The sequence below is a fragment of the Tachyglossus aculeatus genome, chromosome 4, assembly GCF_015852505.1.
Source record: "Tachyglossus aculeatus isolate mTacAcu1 chromosome 4, mTacAcu1.pri, whole genome shotgun sequence".
NCBI lineage: Eukaryota > Metazoa > Chordata > Mammalia > Monotremata > Tachyglossidae > Tachyglossus > Tachyglossus aculeatus.
The window spans coordinates 83,177,176-83,197,118 of NC_052069.1; the positions used below are offsets into that span (position 1 = coordinate 83,177,176).

The 19,943-nt window shown below is 45.3% G+C and overlaps 1 protein-coding gene across 1 annotated transcript in view; it reads left to right on the plus strand.

The window, feature by feature from the left end:
- The window catches only part of SNX31 (sorting nexin 31), a 49,364-nt gene extending 33,036 nt beyond the window's left edge, over nt 1-16,328 (plus strand). The window contains exons 10-12 of the mRNA XM_038745636.1: nt 3,850-4,053; nt 7,478-7,591; nt 16,170-16,328. Of these exons, the coding sequence (XP_038601564.1) occupies nt 3,850-4,053; nt 7,478-7,591; nt 16,170-16,328 (477 nt within the window). The remainder of the gene's footprint in view (nt 1-3,849; nt 4,054-7,477; nt 7,592-16,169) is intronic.
- Nucleotides 16,329-19,943: the final 3,615 nt, after the last annotated feature.

Consider the following 19,943-nt stretch of genomic DNA (forward strand, 5'->3'; position numbering starts at 1 on the left):
TAAGACACTTAATCAGCTCTCCCCTTCCTAATCTAACCTCGCTGATCTCCTTGTACACTTCAACCCGCACACTTCACTCAATTTATTCACTGTACCTCAATCTCAACTTTCTCGCCACTGACCTCTTAACCACATCCTCTGTTTGGCCTGGAACTCCCTACCTATTCATGTACTCTTCTAGACTGTGAGCCCACTCTTCTAGACTGTGAGCCCACTGTTGGGTAGGGACTGTCTCTATATGTTGCCAACTTGTACTTTCCAAGAGCTTAGTACAGTGCTCTGCACACAGTAAGTGCTCAATAAATATGATTGAATGAATGAATGTACTACTATTACTACTACTACTACTACTAATAATAATTATAATTATGATATATGTTAAGCACTTACTATGTGCAAAGCACTGTACTTCCCAAGTGCTTAGTACAGTGCTCTGCACACAGTAAGTGCTCAATAAATACGATTGAATGAATGAATGAATGTTCTAAGTGCTGGGGTTGATACAAGGTAATCAGGTTGTCCCACGTGGGGTTTACAGTTTTAATCCCCATTTTACAGATGAGGTAACTGAGGCACAGAGAAGTTAAGTGACTTCCCCAAAGTCACACAACTGATAAGTGGCGGAGCTGGGATTAGAATCCATGACCTCTGACTCCCAAGCCTGGGCTCTTTCCATTAAGCCACGCTGCTTCCCAGCTGTTGCTTCATATCCAACAATCAATCAATTAACAGTACTTATTGAGCACTTACTGTGTCCAGATCACTACTTACTAAGCGCTTGTGAGAGTACAGTACAACAGAGTTGGTAGCCACATTCCCTGCCCACAATGAGCTCACAGAGATGTGGGAGACAGACATTAATATAAATAAATAATGGATATGTACACAAGTTTTGTGGCCTCTAAGATGGGGTGAACATCAAGTGCCTAAGCGATGCAGAAGTTAGAGGGAGGAATGGAAAAGAGGGCTAAATTGGGGAAGGCCTCTTGGAGAAGATTTGATTTTCATCAGGCTTTCAAGTCGGAGAGAGTGGTGGTCTGTCATATATGGCGGGGGATGGAGTTCTAGATTTAGAGGGAGAGATAGACAAGATGGAGACACAGTGAGTAGGAGGGGGCAAGGTGATTGAGGACTTTATAGCCAACGGTTTAGCAATTTTGTGAAGGTAGATCCAACTGGATTTGGCAACTGACTGATTATACGGCTTGAATGAAAGAGATGAGTCGAGGATAATGCCAAGGTCATGGGAGACCGGGAGAGTAGTGGTGTGGTCTTCAATAGTGAGACAGACAGGGTTCAGATTGACAGATGAGTAGTTTTGTTTAGGACACTCTCAGTTTGAGGTGTTGGCAGGACATCCAAGTTGAGATGTCCTGAAGGCAGGAGGAAATGTGAGGCTTAAGAGGAGATTTGTCGAGGCTGGAGAGGCGGATCGGAGGATTATTTGCGTAGGGATGACATTTGAAGCTGAGGTAGTGAATGAGTTCTCCAAGGGAGTGGGAGTAGATGAAGAATAGAAGGAGAACCAGGACTGAACATTGAGGGACTCCCAAAGCTAGGGGGTGAAGCAGCGTGGCTCAGTGGAAAGAGCATGTGCTTTGGAGTCAGAGGTCATGAGTTCAAATCCCACCTCCGCCACAGCTGTGTGACTTTGGGCAAGTCACTTTACTTCTCTGTGCCTCAGTTCCTTCATCTGTAAAATGGGGATTAAGACTGTGAGCCCCCCGTGGGACAACCTGATCACCTTGTAACCTCCCCGGTGCTTAGAACAGTGCTATGCACATAGTAAGCACTTAATAAATGCTATCAGAAAAAAGGCAGAGGAGAAACCTGTGAAAGAGAGTGAGAATGAGCAGGCAGAGAGACAGAGGAACCAGGGGAGGATAGTTTCAGTGAAGTCAAGTTTGGATAGTGTTTCAAGGAGGAGGGTGTAATCCATAGTGTTGAAGGCAGCTAAGTGGTCGAAGAGAATGAAGATGGAGTAGAGGCTATCAGATTTATCAAGGAGGACATTGGTGACCTTAGAGAGGGCAGTTTCCATGGAGTGAAGGGGGCGGAAGCCAGATTAGCAGGGGTCAAGGAGAGAACTGGAAGAGAGGAAGTCGAAGGCAGCAGGAAATAAACAATTCTCTCAAGGAGATGGGAGAGAAATGGTAGGAGGGAGATGGGGGGATAACTGGAGAGAGCCAGAGGGCTAAGGGAAGGTTTTTGGGTTTGTTTTTTTATAGAATAGGAGAGATATAAACATGTTTGCAAGCAGTGAGGAAGAAGCCTTTGAAAAGTGAATGGTAGGAGATGGCGGTCGGGGAAGGAAGAAGGGACAGGGCAAGTGTTTTGATAAGGTGTGAAGGGATAGGGTCAGACAGCAAGTGGAGGGTGTATATTTTGAAGAGGAAGCAAGAGATCTCTTGAGATACTCCTGGGAAAGATGGTAGAGTCATGGAGGGAGCAGGAGGAGGGAAGGACTGGAGAAGGATCAGAGGAAATTATAGGAATGTCATATATGCTTTTCATTTTATCAATAAAGTACATGGCGAGGTCATTAAAGGAAAAGTGATTGTGGGCTTATTGAGGGTGTGGGGACAGAGGAATAAAGGACTTGATGGGGAATTTAAATGTCTCAAACAGCTGAAACAGGCAATAGGTATGGAAGTCAATGAGGATGAAGAAGTATTGTTGTCAGGTGGAGGAGAAATAATAATAATAATAATAATAATAATGATGGCATTTGTTCATTAATTCATTCATTCAGTTGTATTTATTGAATGCTTACTGTGTGCAGAACACTGTACTAAGCACTTGGGAAGTACAAGCTGGCAACATATAGAGATGGTTCCTACCCAAAAACGGGCTCACAGTCTAGAAGGGGGAGACAGACAACAAAACAAAACAAAGCATGTGGTCCGGTGTCAAGTCATCAGAATAAATAGAAGTAAAGCTAGAAGCACATCATTGACGAAATAAATAGTAAATACGTACAAGTAAAATAAATAGAGTAATAAATCTGTACAAACATATATACAGGTGCTGTGAGGAGGGGAGGAGGTAGGGCAGGGGGATGGGGAGAGGGAGAGGAAAAAGAGGGCTCAGTGTGGGAAGGCCTCCTGGAGGAGGTGAGCTCTCAGTAGGGCTTTGAAGGGAGGAAGAGAGCTAGCTTGGCGGATGTGCGGAGGGAGGGCATTCCAGGCCAGGGGGAGAATGTGGGCCAGGGGTCGATGGAGGGACAGGAGAGAACGAGGCACAGTGAGGAGGTTAGTGGCAGAGGAGTGGAGGGTGCGGGCTGGGCTGGAGGAGAGAAGGGAGGTGATGTAGGAGGGGGCGATGTGATGAACAGCCTTGAAGCCGAGGGTGAGGAGTTTTTGCATGATGCGTAAGTTGACTGGTAGCCACTGGAGATTTTTGAGGAGGGGAGTAACATGCCCAGAGCGTTTCTGCACAAAGATGATCCGGGTAGCAGGTATAATAATAATGCTGGTATTTGTTAAACACTATGTGCCAAGCACTGTTCTAAGCCCTGGGTTAGATACAAGGTTATCAGATTGTCCCACGTGGGGCTCAAAGTCTTAATCCCCATCTTACAGACGAGGGAACCAAGGCCCAGAGAAGTGAAGTGACTTGCCCAAAGGCACACAGCTGACAAGTGGCGGAGCCTGGATTAGAATCCCTGACCTCTGACTTCCAGGACCATGCTCTTTCCCACTAAGCCACACTGCTTCTTTGCTGTGGGGCTGTGAGAGGGGTGAATAAAGGGTGCAAACCCAACTGCGAGAGTGATGCAGAAGGGCGTGAGAGAAGAGGAAACGAGGACTTCGGCTTTGATTTTATTTCTGTCGGCTTCTTTTGATGCAGTTTTTGGAGCTGGCTCAAGAAGTGTGGCATCACGGGTATCTACAGCTTGATCCTTGTACCTGTGACTTCCCAGAGTTTGGCTGCAGGGTGGCCATCTCCTTGGGCAATGACGAGATCAGCTGCTGCATCCAACTGCCTAGCAATCAGACCAAAGAGGTCAACTTCAAGATGAGCAGGGTGAAATGCTGGCAGGTCACTTTCCTTGTAAGTATCTTGGGCCACCAAGTAGCTAGCCAATGGTGATTATAATTCCCCAAACCATTCTCCCAACATCCAGTTCCTAATATGGGTTAAGATGGGGTAGAGCTCTTGGAGCTGGTTCGTCTTTGAGAAGTGGGTTAGTTGAATAGGATTGCTCTCTGAGCTGGTTCAGATTTATTCTTATTATCATTATAATAATAATGATGGCATTTGTTAAGCACTTACTATGTGCAAAGCACTGTTCTAAGCGCTGGGGAGGTTACAAGATGATCAGGTTGTCCCACAGTGGGCTCACAGTCTTCATTCCCATTTTACGGATGAGGTAACTGAGGCCCAGAGAAGTGAAGTGACTTGCCCAAAGTCACACAGCTGACAATTGGCAGAGCTGGGATTCGAACCCATGACCTCTGACTCCAAAGCCCGGGCTTTTTCCACTGAGCCATGCTGCTTCTCTTATGGCACTTGCTGAGCGTTTACTGTGTGCCAAGCACCTTTCTAAAGTTCCTTCTCGATTGTGAGCCCGTTGCTGGGTAGGGACCATCTCTATCTGTTGCCAACTTATACTTCCCAAGTGCTTAGTACAGTGCTCTGCACACAGTAAGCACTCAATAAATACAATTGAATGAATTCTAAGCGCTGGGATAGATTAGTTCATTCATTCATTTGATCGTGTTTATTGAGTGATTACTGTGTTCAGAGCACTGAACTAAACATTTGGGAGAGTACAATGCAACAATAAACAGACACATTCCCTGCCCACAACAAGCTTACAGTCTGGGGGTGCGGGAGACAGACATTAATATAAATAAATATGTTACAGATATATACATAAGTGCAGTGGAGCTGGGAGTGGGGGAAGAACAAAACAGCAAGCTGGACGAGGCAGAGGGAGTGGGAGAAGAGGGAGGGTGGGCTTAGTCAGGGAAGACCTCTTGGAGGAGGTGTGTCTTCAATAAGGCTTTGACATAAAATTAAGTAATTGTCTGTCAGATTTGAGGTGGGAGGGAGTTCCAGGCCAGAGGAAGGATGTGGGCGAGGAGTTAGCAGTGAGATAGGTGAGATCCAGGCACAGTGAAAAGGTTAGCATCAGAGGAGTGAAGTGTGTGGCCTGGGTTGTAGAAGGAGAGAAGCAAGGCAAGGTAGGAGGGGGACGAGGAGGAGGAGTACTTTAAAGCCAATGGTGAGGAGTTTTTGTTTGACGCGGAGGTGGATGGGCAACCACTGGACCTTTCTGAGTAGTGGGTAGACATGTCCTGAACGTTTCTGTAAAAAAATGATTTGGGCAGCAGAGTGAAGGATAGACTAGAGTGGAGGCTGGGAGGTCAGCAAGGAGGCCGATGCAGTAATCCAGGTGGGATAGGATGAGTGCTTGTATTAACGGGGTAGCAGTTTGGATGGAGAGGAAAGGGTAGATTTTAGCGAAACTGTGAAGGTGGGACCTACAGGATTAAGTGATGGATTGAATATGTGGGTCAAATGAGAGAGAGGAGTCAAGGATAACACCAAGGTTACATACGTGTGAGACAGGAAAGATTATGGTGCCATCTACAGTGATGGGAAAGTCATGTGGAGGACAGGGTTTGGGTGGGAAGATAAGGAGCTGTCTTTCAGACATGTTAAGCTTGAGGTGACGGGAGGACATCCAGGTAGTGATGTCTTGAAGGTAGGAGCCTGCAGAGAGGGAGAGAGATCGGGGCTGGAGATGGAGATGTTGGTATCATCCATATAGAGGTGGTAGTGGAAGCCGTGGGAGCGAATGAGTTCTCCAAGGGACTAGGTATAGATGGAAAATAGAAGGGGACTGAGATCTTAACCATGAGGGACCCCCACAGTAAGGGGATGGGAGGGGGAGGAGGAACCCTCAAAGGAGACTGAGAATGACTGGCCAGAGAGATAAGAGGAGTTCCAGGAGAGTACAGTGTCAGTGAAGCCAAGGTTGATTAATGTATTGAGGAGAAGGGAATGGTCCACAGTGTCAAAGGCAGTTGAGAGGTCGAGAAGGATTAGGCTGGAGTAAAGGCCGTTGCATTTGGCAAGAAGGAGATCACTGATGATCTTCGAGAGGGTGATTTCTGTTGAGTGAAGGAGATGGAAGCCAGATTGAAGAGAGTCAGGAAGAGAACTGGAGTTGAGACAGGAGGTGTAGACAACTCCCTCAAGGAATTTGGAGAGGAATGGTAGGAGGGAGATAGGGCAATAACTGGAGGGAGCCAGGAGGTCAAGGGAAGGGTTTTTTTTTAGAATAGGGAAGACATGAACACGTTTAAAAGCATTGAGGAAGAAGCAGTTGGAGAGCAAATAGTTGAAGGTGACTGTTAAGGAGGGAAGAAGGGAGAGGGCAAGTGTTTTGATAAAGTGTGAAGGAATGGGATCGAATTGGGAGAAGAAGTGTGGCTTAGTGGAAAGAGCCCGGGCTTTGGAATCAGAGGTCATGGGTTCGAATCCCGGCTCTGCCAATTGTCAGCTGTGTGACATTGGGCAAGTCACTTAACTTCTCAGTGCCTAAGTTCCCTCATCTGTAAATTGGGGATTAAGACTGTGAGCCCCCTGTGGGACAACCTGATCACCTTGTAACCTCCCCAGCACTTAAAACAGTGCTTTGCACATAGTAAGTGCTTAATAAATGCCATTATTATTATTATTATTATTATTATTATGTGCAGGTGAAGGGGGTGGGTTTTGAGAGGAGGCAGGAGATCCTCTCTAGAGATACTGCTAGGAAAGTTGGGAGAGTTGAAGACGCGGCGGGAGGAGGGAGGGATTGAGGAGAGGTGGGGAGATTTTAGGAAGTGCATGCCCAGTTGTGTCATACAAGTTAATCAGGTTGGACAGAGTCCCTTTTCCACATGAGACTCACAGCCTAAGTCGGAGGGTCTAGGATTGAATCCCCATTTTACAGACGAGCTAACAGCGGCACAGAAAAGTTAAATGACATGCCCGAGCTCGTACGGCAGGCATTTGGCAGAGCTGGCATTAGAACCCAGGTCTTCTCTGCTCCATGCTCTGTCCACAAGGCCTATGCAGGGGATCCTTAGCTAAGATTTGGTTTCTCTGTGGGCTCGTGTTACTCTTCTTTCCTTCAAAGCCTAATTGAAGGCACATCTCCAAGAAGCCTTCCCTGACTAAGCCCCCCTTTCCTAATTGTCTGTCGGATTTGAGGTGGGAGGGCATTCCAGGCCAGACACAGGATGTGAGCGAGGGGTCAGCGGTGAGATAGGCAAGATCGAAGCATGGTGAGATGGTTAGCATTAGATATTCGCACTAGCCATAGCCAGAGTGGGAGGCAGGATGGGAGGTAGAAATTCCTCCTCTAAAGCTATAGAACTATCATTACCTCTGCAGCAATCCTAATATCCATCAGGAGTATTGCCACTGCTAAATTCGGACACCCCTCTGGAAACCCTAAATTCCTTCTTTTTCCTCCTAGGGAGCTGATGGGGAGGTGAATGGCCCGGTCCAAACCCTTGACCAAAACCTGGAACTCAGATTTCAGTACAGCGAAGAGAACACTTGGCAGTGGTTTTCTATTTACACAAAGCAGGTAGGTTTTCGAGGAGAAAGGCAGTCCTGGGGGGGTCGGGGAGGGATGTCTTTTCACTCATTTTCTCTGTTCAAATCAGTGTGCTGTTCAAACCTGACCAGCTTAGACCTTCCTTCTGGGTTACTGTCTCTCTTATAGTTTTAGAACAGTGCTTTGCACATAGTAAGCTCTTAGTAAATAATAATAATAGTAATGATGGCATTTGTTAAGCACTTACTATGTGCAAAGCACTGTTCTAAGCACTTGGGGGGGATACAAGGTGATCAGGTTGTCCCACGTGGGGCTCACAGTCTTCACCCCCATTTTACAGATGAGGTAACTGAGGCTCAGAGAAGTTAAGTGACTTGCCCAAGGTCACTCAGCAGACATGTGGCGGCTTGGGATTCGAACCCACGACCTCTGACTCCAAAGCCCCTGCTCTTTCCCCTGAGCCACGCTGCTTCTCTACCATCATTATTATTATTAACTGTGAGGAGGACCGACCACCAGTAAGGTTTGTTTGCACTTAAACTGTGAACACTGCGAGGGACAGGGACTGTGTCTGGCCTGATTAACTTGTATCCACCTCACTGCTTAGGATGGTGCTTAATACATAGTACTTAACAAATACCATAATAAACCTGAGCCAGAGTCTCTTTTTTGGGTTGCATTCTATCCCCTCTTTTTACACTCATAGTACGACCCCCATCTAGAGGAATATGGTGGCCTTCTCTTCCTCCATGAGAGAAGAGCGAAACTTTCTCTTGAAGCCCTTGGTCGTTGGCTTGGACAAGGCTTGACTGAGTGTCGAAATCCATAGGGAACAGGGTTCAGTGGCGTCTGGGGGCTCGTTCACAGAGATGGGGGAAAAGAGAACGTTCCAGTGAAACCAGCAGCCTGGAATTCTAAGGGCCGCAGTTAAATTTTATTGTGGTCTTTCAATCCAGTGGCTCATAAAGTCAAGTAAACATGGAGAGTCTCGGTAACCGACCCTGTAAAAAAAGGCTGTGGAGGAAGGCTCCATGATTCTTTTGACATGCCTGAGGATTGGAGTTCCAAGAAAAGCAGAAACAGGTGCCTGTAGTGTGAATCTCAGCGGTGGCTCGGGCTGATTCCCTACTACAAACTGGTCCACCCATTTCATGCTTCTAAGGCCAACATACGCACTGTATCTCAGTCTCGTCTATTTCATTCATTCAGTCGTATTTATTGAGAACTTACTGTGTGAAGGGCACTGTACTAAGTGCTTGGGAGGGTACAAAATAACAATAGACAAAATAACAAAATAACAAAACAACACTGTGTGCCCACAGTGAGTTCACACACCCCTCGCCCACGTCCTCCCTCTGGCTTGGAACTCCCTCCCTTTTCATGTATGACAGACCATTACTACCTGCACCTTTAAAGCCTTATTAAAATCCCAACTCTTCCCCACTTAAGACCTGTTTGCCCCTACTCCCTCTCCCTTCTGTGTCACCCATGCATTTAGCTCTGTACCCTTTTAATAATAATAATAATGATGACGATGATATTTGTTAAGTGCTTACTATGTACCAAGCACTGTTCTAAGCGCTGGGAGGATACAAGGTGATCAGGTTGCCCCATGGGGGGCTCACAGTCTTAATCCCTATTTTACAGATGAGGGAACTGAGGCACAGAGGAGTTAAGTGACTTGCCCAAAGTCACACAGCTGACAATTGCCAGAGCCTGGATTTGAACCCATGACCTCTGACTCCAAAGCCCGGGCTTTTTCCACTGAGCCACGCTGCTTCTCAGCGCTTGATATTCATTCCACCCCCAGTCCCACAGAACTTATCTACAGAGCCATAATTTATTCTAATGTCTGTCTCCCCCTCTAGACTGTGTGCTCCTCGTGGGCAGGGGATGTGTCAGCTGTGTGACTTTGGGCAAGTCACTAAACTTCTCTGTGCCTCAGTTCCCTCATCTGTAAAATGGGGATGAAGACTATGAGCCCCACGTGGGACAACCTCATCACCTTGTATCCCCCCAGCACTTAGAACAGTGCTTTGCACATAGTAAGCGCTTAATAAATGCCATCATTATTATTATTATTATTATTGTTATTATTATTATTATGTGTCTACCAACTCTATTGTATTGTACTCTCCCAACCACTTAGTTGAGAAGCAGTGTGGCCTAGTGGAGAAGAACACAGGCCTAGTAATCAGAGGACTTGGGTCCTAATTCCACCTCTGCCAGTTGCTTGCTGTGTGACCTTGGGCAAATCACCTAACCACTCTGTGCCTCAGTTTCCTCAACTGTAAAATGGGGGTTCATTCATTCATTCAATTATATTTATTGAGTGCTTTCTGTTTGCAGAGCACTGCACTCAGCACCTGGGAGAGTACAGAGAAGCAGCGTGGCTCAGTGGCAAGAGCATGGGCTTTGGAGTCAGAGGTCATGGGTACAAATCCAGGCTCCACCAATTGTCAGCTGTGTGACTTGGGGCAAATCACTTAACTTCTCTGTGCCTCAGTTACCTCATCTGTAAAATGGGGATTAAGACTGTGAGCCCCCCATGGGACAATCTGATCACCTTGTAACCTCCCCAGCACTTAGAACAGTGCTTCGCACATAGTAAGCGCTTAGTAAATGCCATTATTATTATTATTATTATTACAATATAATATAGACACATTCTTTGCCTGTTTTTTATGGTATTTGTTAAGCGCTTACTATGTGCCTGGTACTATGCTAAACGTTAGGGTAGATACAAGCCAGATGCAGTCAATGTCCCACATGGGGCTCACATTCTTAATCCCCGTTTTACAGATGAGGTAACTGAGGCACAGAGAAATCAAATGACTTACCCAAGGACACACAGCAGACGAGTAGGGAAGTCAGGATTAGAAACCAGGTCCTTCTGACTCCAAGGTTTACGCACTATCCATTAGGCCATACTGCTTCTATTCTGAACCAACTCCTCTTGCATTAGGGTGAAATTGGAACCTCACTCTTGCCTATAACAATAATAATAATAAGATAATCATAGTATATGTTAAGCACTTACTCTTTGCCAAACACTGTACTAAGCATGGGGGTAGAGTCAAGATCATCAGGTCCCATATGGGGCTCACAGTCCAAGTAGGAGGGCAAGCTGGGATTGAATTCCCACTTCGCAGATGGGGGAACTGAGGCACAGAAAAGTTAAGTGCCTCTGGTTGGAGCCATTCATTCATTCATTCAATCAATTGTATTTATTGAGCGTTTACTGTGTGCAGAGCACTGTACTAAGCACTTAGGAAAGCACTTAGTACTTGGGTTTAGAGAAGCAGCGTGGCTCGGTGGAAAGAGCACGGGCTTGAGAGTCAGAGGTCATGGGTTCTAATCCCAGCTCTGCCACATGTCTGCTGTGTGACCTTGGACAAGTCACTTAACTTCTCTGAGCCTCAGTTCCCTCATCTGTAAAACGAGGATGAAGACTGTGAGCCCCACGTGGGACAACCTGATCACCTTGTATTCCCCCCATCATCATCATCAATCGTATTTATTGAGCACTTACTATATGCAGAGCACTGTACTAAGCGCTTGGGAAGTACAAATTGGCAACATATAGAGACAGTCCCTACCCAACAGTGGGCTCACTGTCTAAAAGGGCTTAGAACAGTGCTTGGCACATAGTAAGCGCTTAACAAATGTCATCATTATTATTATTATGATACGACAATAGACAGTGACCTTCCCTACCCACAATGAGCTCGCAGTCTAGAGGGGGGAGACAGACATCAATACAAATAAATAGAATTACAAATATGAACGTAAGTGCTGTGGGGCTGGGAGGCGGGGAAGAGAAAAGAGAGCAAGTCAGGGTGATGCAGAAGGGAGTGGGAGAGGAGGAAAAGTGGGGCTTAGACTGGGAAGGCTTCTTGGAAGAGGTGTGCCTTCATTAAAGCTTTGCAGGTGGGGAGAATAACTGTCTGTCGGATTTGAGGCGGGAGGGTTCTCCAGGCCAGAGGCAGGACGTGGGCTAGGGGTTGGCGGCGAGACCGGCGAGATGGAGGCCCAGTGAGGAGGTTAGTGGCAGAGGAGCGGAGGGTGCGGACTGGGCTGGAGAAGGAGAGAAGGGAGGTGAGGTAGGAGGGGGCGAGCTGACGGACAGCCTCGAAGCCGAGGGTGAGGAGTTTTTGCCTGATCCATAGGTTGATTGGTAGCCACTGGAGATTTTTGAGGAGGGGAGTGATATGTCCTGAACATTTCTGTAGAAAAATGATCCGGGCAGCAGAGTTAAGTATCCAAGTGTTTAGAACAGTGCTCTGCACACAGTAAGTGCTCAATAAATACCACTGAATTGAATGAATGACTAGAGTGGGGAGAGACAGGAGGCTGGAAGATCAGCAAGGAGGCTAATAATAATAATAATAATGGCATTTATTAAGCGCTTACTACATGCAAAGCACTGTTCTAAGCTCTGGGGAGGTTACAAAGTGATCAAGTTGTCTAAGACTGTGAGCCCCACGTGGGACAACCTGATCAGCTTGTATCCTCCACAGCGCTCAGAACAGTGCTTTGCACATAGTAAGCGCTTAATAAATGCCATTAAAAAAAAAAAGTTGTCCTGGAGGGGCTCACAGTCTTAATCCCCATTTTACAGATGAGGTAACTGAGGCCCAGAGAAGTGAAGTGACTTGCCCAAACTCACACAGCTGACAATTGGCGGAGCCGGGCTTTGAACCCGTGACCTCTGACTCCAAAGCCCGGGCTCTTTCCACTGAGCCACACTGCTAATGCAGTAATGCAGGCGGGAAAGGATGAGTGATTGGATTAATGTGGCAGCAATTTGGATGGAGAGAAAAGGGTAGATTTTAGCGACGTTGTGAAAGTCCTTGTCTCTTTTAGACTGTGAGCCCACTGTTGGGTAGGGACTGTCTCTATGTGATGCCAATTTGTACTTCCCAAGCGCTTAGTACAGTGCTCTGCACATAGTAAGCGCTCAATAAATACGATTGATTGATTGATTGATTGGGGCCTGGACGTTTTTCAAATAGCTCTGCATACTGACTCTTCCTCGTGGCTCAGTGGAAAAGAGCACAGACTTTGGAGTCAGAGGTCATGGGCTGTAACCTTGTAACCTCACCAGCGCTTAGAACAGTGCTTTGCACACAGTAAGTGCTTAATAAATGCCATTATTATTATTATTATTCCTACAGTGTAGTACAAGGTTGTACTACAGAAGCCTCTTTGAGTCCATTTAAACTGAATTCTCTGGATCATCCCAATTTCCATATACAGTCAGTCCTCTTTTTTCACTCTGCAGTCTGTACAGAACACGGTGGCAGGGGCAGGGAACTTCCTTCCAACAATGGGCATCTGGATACAGCACGATCCAGTATCAGAATCAATCAATCAGCGGTATTTATTGAGTGCTTACTGTGTACAGAGCCTGTAGTAAACACTAGGGAAAGTACCATGAAATACAGTTCGACTTGATCTCTACCCCCAAGGAGTTTACAGTCTGGAAAGAGTCACAGTTCAAGGCATTGGACATTGCAAGTACCATTCATTCATTCATTTATTCATTCATTCAATTGTATTTATTGAGCACTTACTGTGTGCAGAGCACTACTAAGCACTTGGAAAGTACAATTCGGCAACAGATAGAGACAACCCATACCCAACAACGGGCTCACAGTCTAGAAGGGGGGCAACAGACAACAAAACAAAACAAGTAGACAGGCCCCTGTTTTCCTTAGCAAAAATGCAAACCATCCCCTGTGCCAGAGGAGAACGGACTGTGTTCCCAAACCAACTGGGTAAGCGAGGTTATATTCAGTTATGAACGTGCATCGATCCTTGGGCTAAAGGGAACCAATAGCTTTTTGTTTATGGTATTTGTTCAGCACTATGAGTCAAACACCATCCTAAGCACTGGGGTAGATAGAAGTTTATCAGGTTGGACGCAGTCCCTGTCCCACTTGGGGCTCAAAGTCGAAGTAGGAGGGAGTATAGGAGAACAGAGACCCAGAGAAGGGCCTGACTTGCCCAAGTGACTTGCCCCGGGTCTTACCGACTGGTAGAGCTGGGATTTGAACCCATGAATTTTGACTCCAAAGCCCGCGCTCTTTCCACCAGGCCATCCTGTTTATTCAAGTAACCTCTTCCTGCTTGCAGAGTTCAATAACTTGGGGGTAAAGCATGGCTCAATGGAAAGAGCCTGGGCTTTGGAGTCAGAGTTCATGGGTTCAAATCCCAGCTCTGCCAATTGTCAGCTGTATGACGTTGGGCAAGTCACTTCACTTCTCTGGCCCTCAGTTACCTCATCTGTAAAATGGGGATTAAAACTGTGAGCCCCCCGTGGGACAACCTGATCACCTTGTAACCTCCCCAGCGCTTAGAACAGTACTTGGCACATAGAAAGTGCTTAATAAATGCCATCATCATCATTATTATTATTAAAGAGTAAAAATCCCTGGGGCCTATGGGGATTTGGGTCATTCTGGAAGGAAGTGGATTTTAGTGGAAGGAAGTGGAACCAGATAGAATCTGTATAAAGCTGGAATGAAGTCCCTGAAATTGTCCTTTTGTACCACTACTTGCTCATTTAAATTTTTTTTAAATAGTATTTACTATGTACCAGCACTGTACTAAGCACTGGGGTAAATACAAGATAATCAGGTTGGGCACAGTCTCCATCCCCCATTGGGCCTATTTTGATCTGGTTGAACAAACTGAGCATTATTATCAATCAATCATATTTATTGAGCGCTTACTGGGTTCAGAGCATTGTACTAAGCACTTGGTAGAGTACAATATAACAGAGTTGGGTCCCTGCCCGCAAAGAGTTTAGAGTCTAGAAGGGGAGACAGATATTAATATAAATAAATTAATTAAGGATGTGTGCTTAAGTGCTTTGGGACTGAGGAAGGAGTGAAAAAAGGGAGCAAATCCAAGTGCAAGAAGGGAGTGAGAGAAGGGGAAATGAGGTCTGGGGTTGGGTTCTGGGCCTGGTGAAACTGACATTTTTGTCAGAGACTTGGACCTAAAATGATAGCGTTCAGTATATTCACATGTGGACTATATACTCTTAGTTGGGAAGAGTGGGAGATGTGTTACAGATCCTGGGAGGGATGGGGTTTGGATGTGAGAAAAAATGGATAGGAGCCTCAGGGTGATGTCTCAGACTATCTTCACTGCTACAGAAACTTTATTTCATATTTATAGCTGAGAAAATTTCAGTTTCCTTTACCACCATTTCCCAAACGTGCCATCCCCAGCCACTCTCATACACTTGGGTATTTGTGTTGTTAATTTATTTATCTTTTTTTTAAATGGTATTTTTTAAGCACTTAGTATGTTCCAGGCACTGTACTAAGCACTGGGGTAGATGCAAGCTAATCAGGTTGGACCCAGTCCCTGTCCCACATAGGGCTCACGGTCTTGATCCCCATTTTCCAGATGAGGTAACTGAGGCCTAGAGAAGTGAAGTGACTTACCCAAGGCCCCACAGCAGACAAGTGGTGTAGTTTGTTTTTTTTATGGCATTTAAGTGCTTACTATGTGCAAAGCATTGTTCTAAGCGCTGGGGGGATACAAGGTCATTCATTCATTCATTCAATTGCATTTATTGAGTGCTTACTGTGTGCAGAGCGCTGTACTAAGTGCTTGGGAAGTAAAAGTTGGCAACATATAGAGACGGTCCCTACCCAACAACGGGCTCACGGTCTAGAAGACGGGCTCACATTCTAGAAGATCTAGCTAGGTGATCAGGTTGTCCCACGTGGGGCTCACAGTCGTAACCCCCATTTTACAGATGAGGTAACTGAGTCTCCGAGAAGTTAAGTGACTTGCCCAAGGTCACACAGCAGACATGTGGTGGAGCAGGGATTCGAACCCACGACCTCTGACTCCAAAGCCCATGCTCTTTCCACTGACCCACATTACTTCTCACATTGTTTATCTGCTTGCATTTTTTATTTTTATTTCTACCTTCTCACTTGACTTTTATACATTCATCAACTTATGTCTGTTTGTCTTCATCAGACTGTAGGCCCCTTTAGGATGGGGATCGGGTCTTTTATTTTTTTCTCTGTGTTCTGCAAGTTCCTAGAACAGAGACCTGCATGTCATTAATTCATTCATTTCTTCGATTGTATTTATTGAGTATTTACTGTGTGCAAAGCACTGTACTAAGTACTTGGGAGAGTAGCAGCTTGTCTCAGTGGAAAGAACACGGGCTTTGGAGTCAGAAGTCATGGGTTCAAATCCCAGCTCCGCCAATTGTCGGCTGTGTGACTTTGGGCAAGTCACTTCTCTGTGCCTCAGTTACCTCATCTGTAAAATGGAGATTAAGACTGTGAGCCCCACATGGGACAACCTGATCACCTTGTGTCCCCTCAGTGCTTAGAACAGTGCTTTGCACATAATAAGCGCTTAATAAATACCATTATTATTATTATTATTACAGTATAACAACAAACAGACACATTCCCTGCCCACGTGGAAGCTTCAATATATATTGTTGATGGTGATAAAATGCAGAATAAAATTTGTTTTGTTTTTTGAGGAAGACAGTAGAGAATAAGGGCAATAAATTTAATTAAAAGGGAAAAACCCCATTATTCTGTATGTGGGCTATTTTTAGGCTTTTCTGCTGAGTAGCTGTTTGAAAAAGATGATATCAGAGAAGCTGATGAAGTTAGCAGAAGAAGATCCAGAAATGGTGAGTCCTTTGTATGTTTTAAAAAATTTCTTTGTAAAATATGTCCTGGCCCTACCCTCTTTTCAGCACCTCACCACCTGAAGAGAATTCCTACTAATTCCCAGCACTTATGACCTTACTTATATCCATCCTGAGCACTCTTCCTGGAAGAGATGTAATTTTCGAAGGGCTTTAAAGGTGGGGGAAATCAGTGGTCCGTCAGTTGTAAGGTGGGGAGGGTATTGCAGGGAGGAAGAAGTTGTTATAGTGTACTCTCACAAGCGTTCAGTACAGTGCTCGACACACCGTAAGTGCTCAATAAACGTGATTAAATGAATGAAAGAATGGGAAGAAGAGAGCAGCGGCATGAGTCAAAAGCAAGGAACGGAGAGTAGATTAACTTGAGTGGGAGCTGAGGAGTAGTAGGAGAAGAGGTTGGGGAAGTTCAGCCCGGGCTTTGGAGTCAGAGGTCATGAGATCAAATCCCGCTCTGCCAATTGCCAGCTGTGTGATCTTGGGCAAGTCACTTAGCTTCACTGTGCCTCAGTTACCTCATCTGTAAAATGGGGATGAAGACTGTGAGCCCCACGTGGGACAACCTGATTACCTTGTATCCTCCCCAGTGCTTTGAACAGTGCTTTGCACATAGTAAGCACTTAACAAATGCCATCATTTCATATATTTCATATGTACCATTCAGATTATACAGATTATAATTATATATATAATTATATACAGATTATACAGATATCTGAATTGTACTTTCCAAGTGCTTAGTACAGTACTCTGCACACAGTAAATGCTCAATAAATACGATTGAATGAATGAATGAATTATAATATCCTTGTGAGCAGGGAATGTGCCTGTTGGTGGTATTGTACTGTCCCATGTGCTTAGTACAGGGCTCTGCACACAATTAGCATTCAATAAATACAATTGACTGAATGAATGTTAATTCAGTTATTTCATCGGATTACTCTATCAGTTAATATTTTCAGGTCTGTCGTCCCTCATTAGAGCGGAAGCTTCTAGACTGTGAGCCCGTTGTTGGGAAGGGACCGTCTCTATATGTTGCCAACTTGTACTTCCCAAGAGCTTAGTACAGTGCTCTGCACACAGTAAGCGCTCAATAAATACGATTGAATGAATGAATGAATGAAACTCCTCATAGGCAGGGAATGTGTCGCTGGTTTGTTTGGTATTTCCCAGGCATTTAGTACAGTGCATTGCATCGGTGGGTAATCAGTAAATACTACTATTAATTGTCACTTTAGTTGAGATCAGCCTGTCTAGGCAATGGGTCCTGAAGCCAGGTATGCCAACCAATTCAGAAGGGGGACACAATTTCCAAAAGCTTGGACACTTTCATATAAAATCTCCCATCTTCATCTCTGTTCCTCCTCTCACCCCCTCAGTGGCTCATTCTGGGAATGGTATCCCAAGATGGTACAGGGAAAGGTAAGCTTCCTATCTCTTAGTTCCAAGCCTTGCTTCTGCCTTACCAGTGAGAGCTTTCGTGTGATCACTTTTTGGATCACAGGTACCCTGCATTCTATCTTCTGCTCCCTGCTCAAAAGAGCACAGGCCTGGAAATCAGAGAACCTGGGTCCCAATCCCAACTCCACCGGTTGCCTGCTGTGTAACCTTGGACAAATCTTGTGACTCAGTTCCCTCATCTACAAAATGGAGGTCCAGTACCTGCCCTCCCTCCTGCTTAGACTGTGAGCTCCGTGTGGAACCTGCTGATCTTGTATCTATCCCAGGGCTTAGTAAGGTGCACAGCACATAGTAAGCGCTTAACAAATACCACTATTATTATTATTAAGACTGTTATCATTATCACTATGGCTACATGTCCTGAAGGGACAAGATGGAGAATTGAAAGGTTGAAAACTCCTCTCTCAGAAACAGTTCTTGAGTTTGCCCACAAATTCAGAAACTTCAGGAACCCTCAAAACATACAGAATGGGCTTCCATGCTCAGAGCTGGCTGAAGAGGCATCAGTCTATTAATCAGTCAATTATTGAGCACTTACTGTGTGCAGAGGACAGTAGTAAGATCTTGGGAAGATACAGTGGGGTTGATAATCATGATGATCCCTGCCCACAGGAGCTTAAAATCTAGCAGGGGAAAAAGACACGATAATAATTTACAGATCAATGGAGGAAATAGACGTACATATGACTAGTGGCCCCTGTCAGGGTCGCACCGGGAGAGTTTCCAGGACTCTACCAGTCTCGACTACAGAGGGAGAGTCAAGCAGAAGCCTTCCCATTCCGTTCCTAGCTTGGCCAGTGTCTGGAGAGTGGAAGGCAATCTGCTACAAGTCAAAACTCCCCTGTGCTGGGCAGCAGTTGCATGGGAGAGAGCAGAGGGCGGAGATTCAAGTTGACTGCGCAGAAGGAGGCAATGGTAAACTGTTTCCATATTTTTACCAAGAAAACTCTCTGGATGCACTACCAGAATAATTGAAGACAAAGGTGGGGTGTTCAAGGAGAGATGTGTCCATGGCGTTGTTATGGGTCGGAGATGACTCGACAGCAGGAGGCAATCAATGAGTCAGTGTTATACAATTGACCATGATGATTTTAATATTCCCTACTATTTAAGCATGGAATATTAAAATCATCATCATCAAGGATATTTATTGAGCACTTACTGCGTGCAGAACACTGGACTAAGCATTGGAGAGAGTATAGTACAACAGAGTTGATAGACATGTTCCCTGCCCATGAGGAGAACCTTACTTAAAATCACATCTCTTCCAAGAGGCCTTCCCTCATTAAATCCTCATTTTCCCTATGCCCTCGCCCTTCTGCTTCACCTTTGCACATGAATTTTTACACTTTCTTTATTCACCGTTCCCTCAGCCCCAGAGCACATATTCTATATCTGTAATTTATTTTAATGTCTGTCTCCCTCTCTAGACTGTAAGCTCATTGTGGACAGGGAACATGTCTACCCACTCAGCTGTACTGTATTCCCCCAAGTGCTTAGTAGAGTTCTCTCTACACAGCAAGCAGCATTGCTTAAAGGATAGAGCACGGGCCTGGGAATCAGAAGGACCTGGGTTCTAATCCCAGCTCTGCCACTTGTCTGCTGTGGGACCTTGGGCTTCACTTCTCTGTGTCTCAGTTCCCTCATCTGTAAAATGGGTATTAAGACTGTGAGCCTCATGTGGGACAGGGCCTGTGCCCAATTTAATTAGTTTGTATCTACCCCAGTGCTTGACACATGCTTATTAAATGGCTTGACAAATATTAAGCACTTAACAAATATCATTATTATTATTATGATTTAGTAAGCACTCAATACATGTGATTGGCTATAAATTGATGATTCTGATATTTGTAAAGCCCTTACTAGGTGTCAAGTTGTACATAATAATAATCATCATCATTATCATCATCATGATCATGACGGTATATAAGTGCTTACTATGTGCCAAGCACTGTTCTAAGCACTTGTGTAGATACAAGGTGATCAGGTTGTCATCATTATCATCATCATCGGTATCTGTTAAGTGTTTACTATGTGCCCAACACTGTTCTAAGCACAGGTGTAGATACAAGGTAATCAGGTTGTCCCATGTGGGGCTCACAGTCTTAATCCCCATTATACCGATGAGGTCACTGAGGCCCAGACAAGCAAAGTGACTTGCCCAAAGTCACACAGCTGACAAGAGGCAGAGCTGGGATTAGAACCCATGACCTCTGA